This window comes from Hyla sarda, chromosome 5, assembly GCF_029499605.1.
Source record: "Hyla sarda isolate aHylSar1 chromosome 5, aHylSar1.hap1, whole genome shotgun sequence".
In the NCBI taxonomy this organism is placed as follows: Eukaryota; Metazoa; Chordata; class Amphibia; order Anura; family Hylidae; genus Hyla; species Hyla sarda.
Window position 1 is genome coordinate 55,758,455 of NC_079193.1, and position 12,622 is coordinate 55,771,076.

The 12,622-nt window shown below is 41.3% G+C and overlaps 1 protein-coding gene across 10 annotated transcripts in view; it reads left to right on the forward strand.

Moving 5' to 3' along the window:
* DIP2C (disco interacting protein 2 homolog C) overlaps positions 1 to 12,622 on the forward strand; it is a 496,242-nt gene that overhangs the window by 422,574 nt on the left and 61,046 nt on the right. For all 10 annotated transcript variants that reach the window (XM_056519534.1, XM_056519533.1, XM_056519538.1 and 7 more), the window contains one exon: positions 3,118 to 3,229. In XM_056519534.1, the coding sequence (XP_056375509.1) occupies positions 3,118 to 3,229 (112 nt within the window). The remainder of the gene's footprint in view (positions 1 to 3,117; positions 3,230 to 12,622) is intronic.

The window sequence follows — 12,622 nt, forward strand, 5'->3', positions numbered from 1 at the left end:
AACAAATTCGGGTTGGAAACCTTTATAAATACGTGGGAAAGCTCAGAAATGTCGGGTTACGCCCTTTTTCGGGTTTGGGAGAATCCACATCGCGTCCGTAGGGAAAAAATGTTGCATCGTGTCGCAGACTGGCGCACGATGTCTGCGACATGTCGCAGACAAAGATGCGCCAAAAAAACCCGACAAAAGAAGTTGGGTTTAGAATAGTAAATGAGGGCCAGAGTCTATAGAAAATAAGACTTCGGGTCTTTGTGACTGAAGCATCCACACTGAGGGTATCACCTACTGGATGAATGTTGTCCTCATATCTTCTGTTCAAATTTTAAAGATTGAAAGATTGAAAGCCCCATGGATATATCTTGTAGATTACACAAAGTTTGCAAACTTTTTACGTTCAGTGTTTAGTTGTTCTTTCTTTTATACACTGCTCAGAAAAAAAAAAAAAGGAACACTTAAACACCACAATGTAACTCCAAGTCAATGGCACTTTTGTGACATCCCACTGTCCACTCAGGAAGCAACACTGATTGACAATCAATTTCACATTTGGTTGTGTAAATGGAACAGACAACAGGTGGAAATTATAGGCAATTAGCAAGACATCTCAATAAAGGAGTGGTTCTACCAGTGGTGACCACAGACCACTTCTCAGTTCCTATGCTTCCTGGCTGATGTTTTGATCACTTTTGAATGCTGGCGGTGCTTTCACTAGTGGTAGCATGAGACAGAGTCTACAACCCACACAAGTGGCTCAGGTAGTGAAGCTCATCCATTGCGAGATTTGGCAAGAAGGTTTGCTGTGTCTGTCAGTGTAGTGTCCAGAGCATGGAGGCGCTACCATCCGCCACCTCATCAGGAGCATGCCCAGGCATTGTAGGGAGGTCATACGGGCACGTGGAGGCCACACACACTACTGAGCCTCATTATGACTTGTTTTAAGGACATTACATAAAGTTGGATCAGCCTGTAGTGGGGTTTTCCACTTTGATTTTGAGTGTGACTTCATTTCCAGACCTCCATGGGTTGATAAATTTGATTTCCATTGATAATTTTTGTGTGATTTTGTTGTCAGCACATTCAACTATGTAAAGACAAAAGTATTTCATACGATTAGTTCATTCATTCATATCTAGGATGTGTTATCTTAGTGTTCCCTTTATTTTTTTGAGCATTGTGTGATTTGAAGTGATACTATAATAGAGCAGGGCAGCAGCAGTATTACTGTTGTCATGTAGAACCACAAACAGGCAATGAAGAGAAAGGGCATCCAGCTTTCCCACAAGGTATCCAATTCAGTTAAAATTCCATCTTTAATAGATATGCATTAAAATAAGCACAAAACAAATAAAGTGAAAACAGAAAGCGAAACACCATGGCGTTTCGAGCTATATATAGCTCTTAGTCATGGCAAAGTACAATAGGCAAGTGCCCTCTTATATACACAAACAACTAATGAAGTTCTCCAGGATGACCAGAAAAGGGTCATCTGTGAGGGACATAACCTGACCTTACCAGATGGTACAATAGTAACATGGAAAACAAGGACTGGAATGCAAGGGTTAACCATAGGGGACGTGATCTGACAATGGTAAAACAATACTTCTAGGGCAAAAAAGATTAATATATATCTGTGTACCTGCAAAGAGAATAGAGGCATATGTTGGTAATAGCTTGGTGCACAAAAATGTATGTGCAGTAAACAGTTGTATGTAAGTACGGTATGTATTCTGCAAAGCTTTGCAAACTCCTAAAACAGATCATTGGAGAGTACACAAATATACTTTCTAACAGTGAACATCATATACTTATTTATCTTTCAGCAGCCACTGTGAAATTATGTGATATAACAAATAAGTGGATGTGATCAAACCCTGCTTTTGGCCATCCCAATTTTAAATACCACTATAAGTGGACACGGAATACCCCAATTTGACCACTATGTACTGAAACATTAGACAGTTACAGCCCAACCTAAATAATTACCTAAATTATACTCCCAGAATGTAAACTACCAACTGAAAGCCACAAATATTATGCAGCGACTGAAAAATACTGTGCTAGTCTTCCTGTGCATCATCATCCATGTGGAGCTTCTGCTCCATGAAATCGGGCATTCCTAATTTTATTTCTAGGCTCCCAATTATTAGCTGTCAGTGCCATTTGCTCCAGTTCTCAATATACTCATGAGGGCTTCTGCTGTCAACTGGATGGTAACCACTGCTCACTTCTCAAAGGGGAGAATGCTGATTAATGTGACTTCCCCATAGCTTTGAACATCATTTCAGTCTATGGTTTGGCAATGGGGCGGTCACCGCTACTTTCAATAGAACATGAACCTAAGATCTCTCTGCCTTGAGAACTGAGTGGTGGGGACCACCTGCTTGACAACCTATGCCCCTATTAGCATATTAGACACTAAGAAGATGGCACAGACAGCTAGTAAATGGGAAGGCCTGGGAAAAATAATCCTGAAAAAGGCCGAATCAATTGAATCAATTGGCTACAAGTCATATAGTTCCCTAGATAATACTGCAACTCACTTTCCAAATACTTCCACCATACTGCGCTACATTTTGCTGTTTGGTTTTGGTTTTCTTCCCTGTTTGGTTCCCTGCCTTATAGGTCTTTTAGGAAATAAGGGGACCTGAATAGATGCCCAGTTTCCGATCCTGTAAAATGTGCCCTACACAAATTTACCTCTAACATAAGATCTTGTATTATTGTATTATACAGGCAAGGATTATGGGCTGTTTGTTATTAATATGGTTCTTCCCTGTAGCTGCTGTATAACAGAAAAAATTACACCGTAGTACAGAAAACAGATTTGACGTATGTTTTTAATAAGTTCTAGTTTTCTACTTTTTCCTGATGATGTTTCCATGTTTTGGCAAGTTGTTCTTCATCTAGCTGTGACTGCAATTCCAGACTTCCACAACCTAGTGTTTATTACACAAAAGACAAAATATTAATATATGTCATTCATTGTGATTGAGCTTAAGAAGAATATCATGGTTTGCAGAAACCCCCAAGGAGAATAGAATTTTTCTGAACACTGTCAGGTTGGACGCTGGGAGCAGACATAATTATTTTCTCATTCTCTTCCTCCTTGATTCCCAGGTGAGCCGTTCTGCCTGCTTAATGACTACGCAACTCATCTGTAAACTGTTACGGTCAAGGGAAGCAGCAGCAGCCGTGGATATTAGAACGTGGCCGCCGATCCTGGATACTGGTGAGAATTACTTGGCTCTCTTTAAATCTGTGTGTGAACTGTGCTTGTATCTTGAAGAATTGCCTGCTAGCTGTTATAATTGGATGTGATAAGTGATACTTTCAACTCGGAAATTCCGAATTGATTTGTCCTACTACTGTACTTTGGGAAGAAAAGATTCCCCTTCATTTCTGTAAATCATAATGCGTAGACTTGAACAAAACCGCTTCTGGGTATGTGTCTTGGTGAATAATTAAACGACTACATCTTTTTTTGTTAAAAATATGATGTACATTCTTTATAGTTTCCATATTGTATATTACTGAAACCTTGGTTAGAAAAGAAGCTAAATACTTCCTCTGTGACAGAGGTCACCAATATGTTGTGCTTCCCAGCATTCCTTGTTTTCAAAAATGACATATTTTAGATACAGTGATATTTATAAAAATTGTCTAAAATGTAAAGAATATAAAACTAGCAGAGACAGGCAAAGCTGAGCCAAATGTATTACAGTAAGGATCACTGTGTCATAGTTTTGGCACATCTTAGGGGTCGTTCACATTGCCGTCATGCTCTGCTAAAAGAAACTCCATTGGTCAGTCCGTTGGAAGGATGGGATTTGAGCAGAGAAAGAAAATACTATATGTCCTATTTTTTCCCTGCTCAACTACTGTAAAAAACAGACATTGGCAGATCCCATTCAAGCCAATGGGATCCGCTGTTACCCGGCGGTGGCAATTATCCTCCGACCCATTCAGGGTCCGTTCAGTACAAAAAAAGCCGAACCGACCGTGAACAAGTCGTAGTACAACGACAGTGGGAACCTAGCTTTACTTATTACAATTTTCTCTTCTATTTCACCTCTTGGCTTGCTCACTGAACATTTAAATTTTAGGCCAAAAAATAATGCACGCCACTAAAACAATTGCCACATTTTACTTCAAAACTGTCTGTTGAGATGCAAAAAACAATGGGGGACATAGTCAAAAACCTGTATAAAGTATTTTACAGTAACTTTAATCACACCTTTTTTTCTCACACCACATTTTCATAGCTCACTTGTGTTTGAAAACATGTGAGGCTTTAGTTTTGTGCAACATTTTTTTCATTTTATGACAAAACAAAAAAACTTTAGCATTTATTTAAAATCCCCAAAAATTCCAGCGGTAAAATGCAAATCAAACGTAATGAGGTTGTGAGGTGGTTTTAGGAGTCCTGCAAAGAAGATTAATCTGAAACAATTTAATACAAAAACATGAATGTGAATGAGAACACACCTACTAAAGAAAGCTAAAAAAAAAAGTCAAAAATCTCCCCCCCCCCCTCCCAAAACAATTTCCACATGCCAAAAAAAGATACACTTGTTGAGGAGGTAAGTAAAACATATCTGCCTTTTTTTAGGCCGTATTCACACATTGCGTTTTATTTGCGGTACCATAGCCATGCTGGCATTTTATTCTAAAATTGCTGTAAAAATTGCACATATTTACAAGAATTATTCAAATCATAATTCTGTCATTTGCCCCTTCTAGTAGTATTTTGCAATGACAGCATTTAAAGTGCAATATTTAACATATAGGGAAAAAATATATTATGTAAAAAAAAATCCTACTTTTTTACATTTTCACACCATTATAATGGTAGTGTAAACTTTGTGCCAGAATTATTTATGAAAACATGAGTATGAGCATTTAAAAATGTCCTGTTATCTACATTACACAATAAGAAACAAGGCAGTATGACAAAATCCGTGCACCCCTTTTATTTCACTCTTATTTTATTTCCTACTGCAATGTTTTGGTTATAGCAGCCTCAGACAATATTTTAACCAAAACTGATATACGGTAGATAAAAAAAAGTGTAATGATAAGTATAAAAGTATCCTGTGTTTTTAACCACTTCTCGTTTGGACTAATAATACTGACCCAAAATACAGCGACCTGCCCAAGTTCACAGCACCAATGGAAAGTGAGCAGGGGTACCTTAAATTCATACGCCCTTGCTGGTAACTTTGATGGTGCTGTTGGAGCACAAAGTTTTTGTGACTTTTGTGTGTTCTGATTAATATTTAAAAATGTAACCATAGATTTACATACATTTTGTCAAGCAAATAACAGGATAATCCCCATGAATTACATGTGTTCCAAGAGATAAAGGAGTGACATTTGTTTGTCTGGTACAAACAGACTGCAGTGAGTGGCATAGTGATTTTGTGATAAAGAGATAAATCAGTTTGTTAAATTATTTTGAGGTTATGTATTTTGCAATTCATAGACATGTGGATATTACAGCATAATATAAAATATTATGGCAACCTACCGATAAATATTATCCATGGAAATCAAATTTATCAACCCATGGAGGTCTGGATATGGAGTCACACTCAAAATCATAGTGGAAAACCCCACTACAGGCTGATCCAACTTTATGTAATGTCCTTAAATAAAGTCAAAATGAGGCTCAGTAGTGTGTGTGGCCTCCACGTGCCCGTATGACCTCCCTACTACAAGTATATAGGACAAGAATCAATGCTAGAATAGATGCACACCCACAATAAATACATTGAAAAAGTAACACATTTTATTAGATACACAGGATGCCCTTTCCCGCATATATAAGTTATGGACCACATCAAGAGATCGGATTCTACCTGGGTTTACTCAATAATGGGAAATGGATTTAGACAGACATTTTTCGCCAGAAGAATGGTCGAGGATGTTTAGTCTAGCACACTGTACAGCCATTTCTATACGCTTACAAGTATCTAATTACAAGATAATTTTGCGCTGGTATAGGGCGCCAAAAGGGCTAGATAAAGATTGGGGAGGCCTTGATACATCATGCTGGCATTGTGGAGAGGAGGCAGGCACCCTCTTGCATATTTTTTTGGCAATCCCCACTGATTGTGAAATTCTGGGAACAGTTCTATAGGACTAAATGTGAGGTAACAAGGCATGCAGTCCCAATGTCTCCAGAATTCTTTCTACTACAATATAATGATATACCAATGAAGAAATATAGATATTCCCTACTTAGCTTTTTAATAGTTACAGCCAGAAGTTGTATTCCTCTTTTCTGGAGACAGAAAAGGACTCCATCGGTAGCATTCTAGTATACAAGGGTGAACGACGCCATGTTCTTGAAGAACCGGCCCCTCTCAAACAGAGATAAGATACTTGGTTTCTAAGTACATGGCACGCATGGAAAGAATACCATAAATCACTGGAATATGAGGAGGAGTTTTATCGGGGGGGGGGGGGGGGGGGAGAGGGGGTTGGGAGGAAGGGGGGAGAGGGGGTTGGGAGGAAGGATGGGGAGGGGAGTGTGGGGCAAGTGAGGGGAAATGGGAAGTTAGGAGATAGGCCTATGTACTAAACATATAGATAGCATGCATATAGAGAAGTATGTGAATACCAGGAGTTTAAGTTTTGAGTATAAAGTAAATAAGCTCAGTAGGTTTATGATTGTTGTAAACTATTGTTAATTGATGTACTGAGATTCTCTATGATTGTAATAAGTGAGAAAATATAAATAAAGAATTGGAAAAAAAAAGATACACAGGATGTACAAATTCAACAAGAAAAGACACAATTAAAAACACTTAAAAAGGCTCTAACTGAGCCACACTACAGTGGAGAGACACAATGTCCCCCCAGGACAGGGGAATAAACGTAATGATGTACCTCCCTATTCAATACCAAGGGACCTATATTGACCTCCCAATAGCTGCCAGTGCTCCCCTCAATTGCATACAATAAGTAATGTCAATAATCCATAATAATGTGCAATGATCTAGAGGAAAGACCTGCAAATGGAATCACTAGAAAGGTAAATATGCAGCTGTACACACCTTAGAAAATTCAAATAGTATTAAATGGCACCTGTATAGGAAGGACAGCTAATAAACGAACAACATTGATTTGAGGGAAAGGCCCGGCTAGGGAGGACAAAACAAATGTCACCAGTTAGCCCGTATCCATGAGAGACTCCCTACAATGCCTGGGCATGCTCCTGATGAGGTGACGGATAGTCTCCTGAGGGATGCCCTCCCAGACCTGGACTAAAGCATCCGCCAACTCCTGGACAGCCTGTGGTGCAACGCTGTGTTGGTGGATGGAGCGAGACATGATGTCCCAGATGTGCTCAATCGGATTCAGGTCTGGGGAATGGGCGGGCCAGTCCATAGCATCAATGCCTTCCTCTTGCAGGAACTGCTGACTTACTCCAGCCACATGAGGTCTAGCATTGTTTTGCATTAGGAGGAACCCAGGGCCAACCACACCAGCATATGATCTCACAAGGGGTCTGAGGATCTCATCTCGGTACCTAATGGCAGTCAGGCTACCTCTGGCAAGCACATGGAGGGCTGTGCGGCCCCCTAAAGAAATGCCACCCCATACCATTAATGACCCACCAGTCATGCTGGAGGATGTTGCAGGCAGCAGAATGTTCACTACGGCGTCTCCAGACTCTGTCACATGTGCTCAGTGTGAACCTGCTTTCATCTGTGAAGAGCACAGGGTGCCTGTGGCGAATTTGCCTATCTTGGTGTTCTCTGGCAAATGCCAAACGGCCTGCACGGTGTTGGGCTGTAAGCACAACCCCCACCTGTGGACGTCAGGCCCTCATACACCCCTCATGCAGTCTGTTTCTGACTGTTTGAGTGGACACATGCACATTTGTGACCTGATGGAGGTCATTTTGCAGGGCTCTGGCAGTGCTCCTCTTGCTCCTCCTTGCACAAAGGCGGAGGTAGAGGTCCTGCTGCTGGGTTGTTGCCCTCCTACGACATCCTCCACGTCTCCTGATGTACTGGCCTGTCTCCTGGTAGCACCTCCATGCTCTGGACACTACGCTGACACAGCAAACCTTTTTGCCACAGCTCGCATTGATGTGCCATCCTGGATGAGCTGCACTACCTGAGCCACTTGGGTGGGTTGTAGACTCCGTCTCATGCTACCACTAGAGTGAAAGAACCGCCAGCATTCAAAAGTGACCAAAACATCAGCCAGGAAGCATAGGAACTGAGAAGTGGTCTGTGGTCACCACCTGAAAAACCACTTCTTTATTGGGGGTGTCTTGCTAATTGCCTATAATTTCCACCTGTTGTCTGTTCCATTTGCACAACAGCATGTGAAATTGATTGTCAATCAGTGTTCTTCCTGAGTGGACAGTGTGATTTCACAGAAGTGTCATTGACTTGGAGTTACATTGTGTTGTTTAAGTGTTCCCTTTATTTTTTTAGCAGTTTTGTTTCTTTATATCTCAGGAGAGCAGTAGCTTAGTAGCAAAGAAAGACAAGGCTAAATCAAGCTACAAAATAGTATAAAAACAATTTTATTTTTATTTTTTTACGCTGAAGCCGATCCTCTTTAAACTGGTTCTTTGTATTTGTACCCAAGGGTATAAACAGACAAAGATACAGAAGGACACATCCTGCATCCCTAGGCCTACCCCTAGTTACCACATTACTAGGTCAAGACAGAAATCTAATATTTATTAGTTCTCTTATGAAAAATAGTGTTGATTGTGCCATCTTACTTTATTTTTGACTGGCCTCCAAAATTAAAAGCAGTGGAGGTGTGACCATTCAGCAGACCTCCAAACAGTATACTCTATATCAGTGGTCTTCAACCTGTGGACCTCCAGATGTTGCAAAGCTACAACTCCCAGCATGCCCGGACAGCCGTTGGCTGTCCGGGCATGCTGGGAATTGTAGTTTTGCATCATCTGGAGGTCCGCAGGTTGAAGATCACTGCTCTATATCATTGTATATCATTGACTTGATCACCAGTCGGTTCTGCTAAAAACACAACTTTAGAAAGCACCATTCTGAAACAAACAATACTAGTAGAACAAGTAGAAATGGCTTTACTGTACTCAGAGAAGGAGTTTTTCCATCACTAGTTACCTTGAAGTTGCATCTACATCAGTAGCTGTGGGTAAGTGCATACATAGCAGGAGCAATCAGGCCCTTAAAGGGGTTCTCCACCATAAGGGGATTTTAGTACGTACTTGGAAGACAGTAATGGACATACTTAAGAAGGATCTGCGCTTGTCTTGGGGCTAAATGGCTATGCTGTGAGATTACCATGGTTCCCCGAAAATAAGCCCAAGCTGGATAATCAGGGTGGGCTGCAATATAAGCCCTACCCCGAATATAAGACCTAGGCCAGTGGTCTTCAACCTGCGGACCTCCAGATGTTGCAAAACTACAAATGTAGTTTTGCAACATCTGGAGGTCCACAGGTTGAAGACCACTGACCTAGGCAATGCCCGGGCTGCAAATATTAAAAAGCAAACTTTAACTTACCTTTGTCCTCCGTTCCCCCATTGCTAAGGAACCAGCCTCGCTGTCCTCCGCTGCTCTTGGTGCTTGCTGGTGTTGGGATGTCTTAGAGCCTTCAGCCTATCACCGGCCGATGTGGGGTGCAGCGCTGGGCTGATAAACCCAGGCACAGGAGAACAGCGCAGCGGCTGATAATTATTTGGCAGGGAGGAGGGACTCCCCGATGTGGGGTGCAGCGCTGGGCTGATAAACCCAGGCACAGGAGAACAGCGCAGCGGCTGATAATTATTTGGCGGGGGGGAAAGGCTGATAATTATTTGGCGGGGGGGAAAGAAGCTGCGCTCGTGGGTGTGCAGCCCTGGGCTGATAAACCGGCGGGGGGGGGGGGGGACGTTGGGGGGCAGAGCTGTGCCCATCACATGAAGATGATGGGGGGGGGGGGGGGTAAATACCGTTAAATGTTGTTCAATGTACATACTGTAAAAAAAAATAAGCCCTACCCTCAAAATAAGCCCTAGTGTGTTTTTTGTGACTAAAATTAATATAGGATCCGGTCTTATTTTCGGAGAAACACAGTACCATAACACTGTGGCTAGCTTTTTGTGAACTAGTATTTCCTGTTTTCAGTTTTCTTGTTTGCCTACAAATCCCATAATTCCATTTTCCTCCCTCCCACACATCAGCCACCCAACCCATTGAAACATAAATGAGCTGCAGACCTGTGGTCTTCAATCAGGGTGCCTACAGCTGTTGCATTAGTTGCAGATTGATCCCTCCACCCATTGAAGCAGACAGGCTCCCTGTCATCAGCTGACTAGTGAGTCAGGTCTCGGCCACATTGCAAGCTGGGAAAAATCCGAGACAGCAGTCATTTTGTATGCTGTTAAAAATAAATATTGGGGGGGAAAATCACATAAGAATTGTGAGAAAACCCTCACACACAGGTACAGACACTATATAATAAACTACACTAACTTTACAGCCCCTGTAGCATAGTCAAATAAAAAAAATTCCCGAAATACCCCTTTAATCCTGGGAGTCTACTATAAAATAGAAATCGAAGGACCTATATTGTGTATGTTTCCCTAGACATTGTCACTTAATGAGAACTATATTATATACTGAGCACCGGAAACTGTTCTCAGTTCTTAACTACAATATGTTTGCTACTGCTAAGCAATCATATTATTGATATAACATGTGGAGGGCATGTCTGTCATGACACATTCATGGTGACTTCTATACTTATCAAAAGTAGTTACATTTGAAATAGTTTGACAGAATACTTATTGTATTTTTGGGCCCATTCTCAGCCTTACATTAAAGCGTTGCTGCCATTGGTAAGAAAATAAAAGTCTTACATCAGTGTAGTAATGTGCCCTAAGACCTGTGTGCATAATAATATACATGTGTTAATATGTAAAATACCTTTTGATGTATGAGGCTGGGGGTGTTTCCCCTGGAGCATGATCAGGTCCTCTCCTCCCCCCTTCCCTCTCCCCTGTCATGAGTTCTGCACAAACATTTGCAAAACATACTGTCTAAATGCATGATCTATATAACTCTAATGCAGTCATGTGAAACTATATGGTGCAAATACAGAAGACAAAACCTGCATTTTTTCCCCAAAATTTGATTTTTAAATGTTTACAGCTTTGCCAGCAAAGTGCATGCTTTTTATAACCCTAAAGCAGCCATGTGGAACCTATAGGGTGCACATACACAAGAAATAAGTTCATAAAATGACCAAAGAGAAATCATTTTGCATATAAATAATAGTTTAGCACCTTGTATTGCTTGTAACTGTGCATTTGAATGCTTCACAAAAACTGCAGCTGCCTGGATCTTGTCTGTGCTCTGAGGAACAGCATGGAGATAACCACACCTCTCGCCCCCTCCCCTCACATATTTTGGAGTGAAAAAACAAGCGCTCCATAGGGTAAAACCAGCACTACCCGGTGTGAGAGATCAAATGGTTAACTGCTCACCCTGGGTGGTTGTGTAGATTCATAGACACCAATGTTTCAGGCACAATATATAAATGGTCGTCTGCTGCCCTCCGGTAGATGATACCAGATGAAAGTGCAGAAGTTGGCTTCAATGGAGGTAACCGGCTCAAACGGCACTGACTGACCAGGACACAGCGAGGAGGATAAAAACGGACTTTAATACCAGGATGCAACACGTTTCACTGCGCATGCACAGCAAAACATGTTGCATCCTGGTATTAAAGTCTGTTTTTATCCTCCTCGCTGTGTCCTGGTCAGTCAGCACCGTTTGAGCTGGTTACCTCCATTGAAGCCAACTTCAACACTTTCATCTCATATTCTGGGCTTTTTTTTTTTTAATGGACCAAAAAGGCTGAATTTTCAGGATTCGTTTGCAAAATTAAAAGGACAGAGACCCATAGTGGCCATTTTATAAACCCTTTTTTCACATCTTTAGCAATCAAATTTTTTTATGAAGTATATTAGGAAAATGCTTAGCTTTTAAGGAAGTATTAAATAAAAAAAGGTTGTTTCTAATGACAGTAACACTTTAAGATCACCTGTAGCCACTCCCCCCAAAAATGAGATGTTATTAAATGGCTTAGGTTGTCCCGATCACACACACCTTTTTACAGTTTAGTGATACGCCCTACTATTCCTTAGATATAACAGTTTATAATTTGTCTGACAATTCAGTAAATAGTCAAGTAGGCATGAACTACATTTTAAAAATATAAGTGATTATCAGGTTTGGGGGCAGGATTGCACAGTCAGGGCTGTGTATGTTGTACATTGAGGGACGTGTATATTTTAAATATATATTGGTAAAAAAAAAATTTTAAATGATAAAATGCAGCTATTGCCTGTGTGTCTCTGTGCAGAGACAAAATACAGGAAGTGTGGGCGGGGTAAGCAGGGTTCTGTGCAGGCCTCACGCTTGTCAATCAGCCTAGGGGCATGTCACAGAGCCTCACTGCACAGAGCCCTGATTGTCCTCAGTGTACAGAGCCCTACTTGTCCTCAGTGTATAGATCCCTGCTTGTCTTCAGAGCACAGAGCCCTGCTTGTCCTAAGTGCACAGAGCTCTGCTTGTCCTCAGAGCACAGAGCCCTGATTGTCTTCAGTTCACAGAGCCCT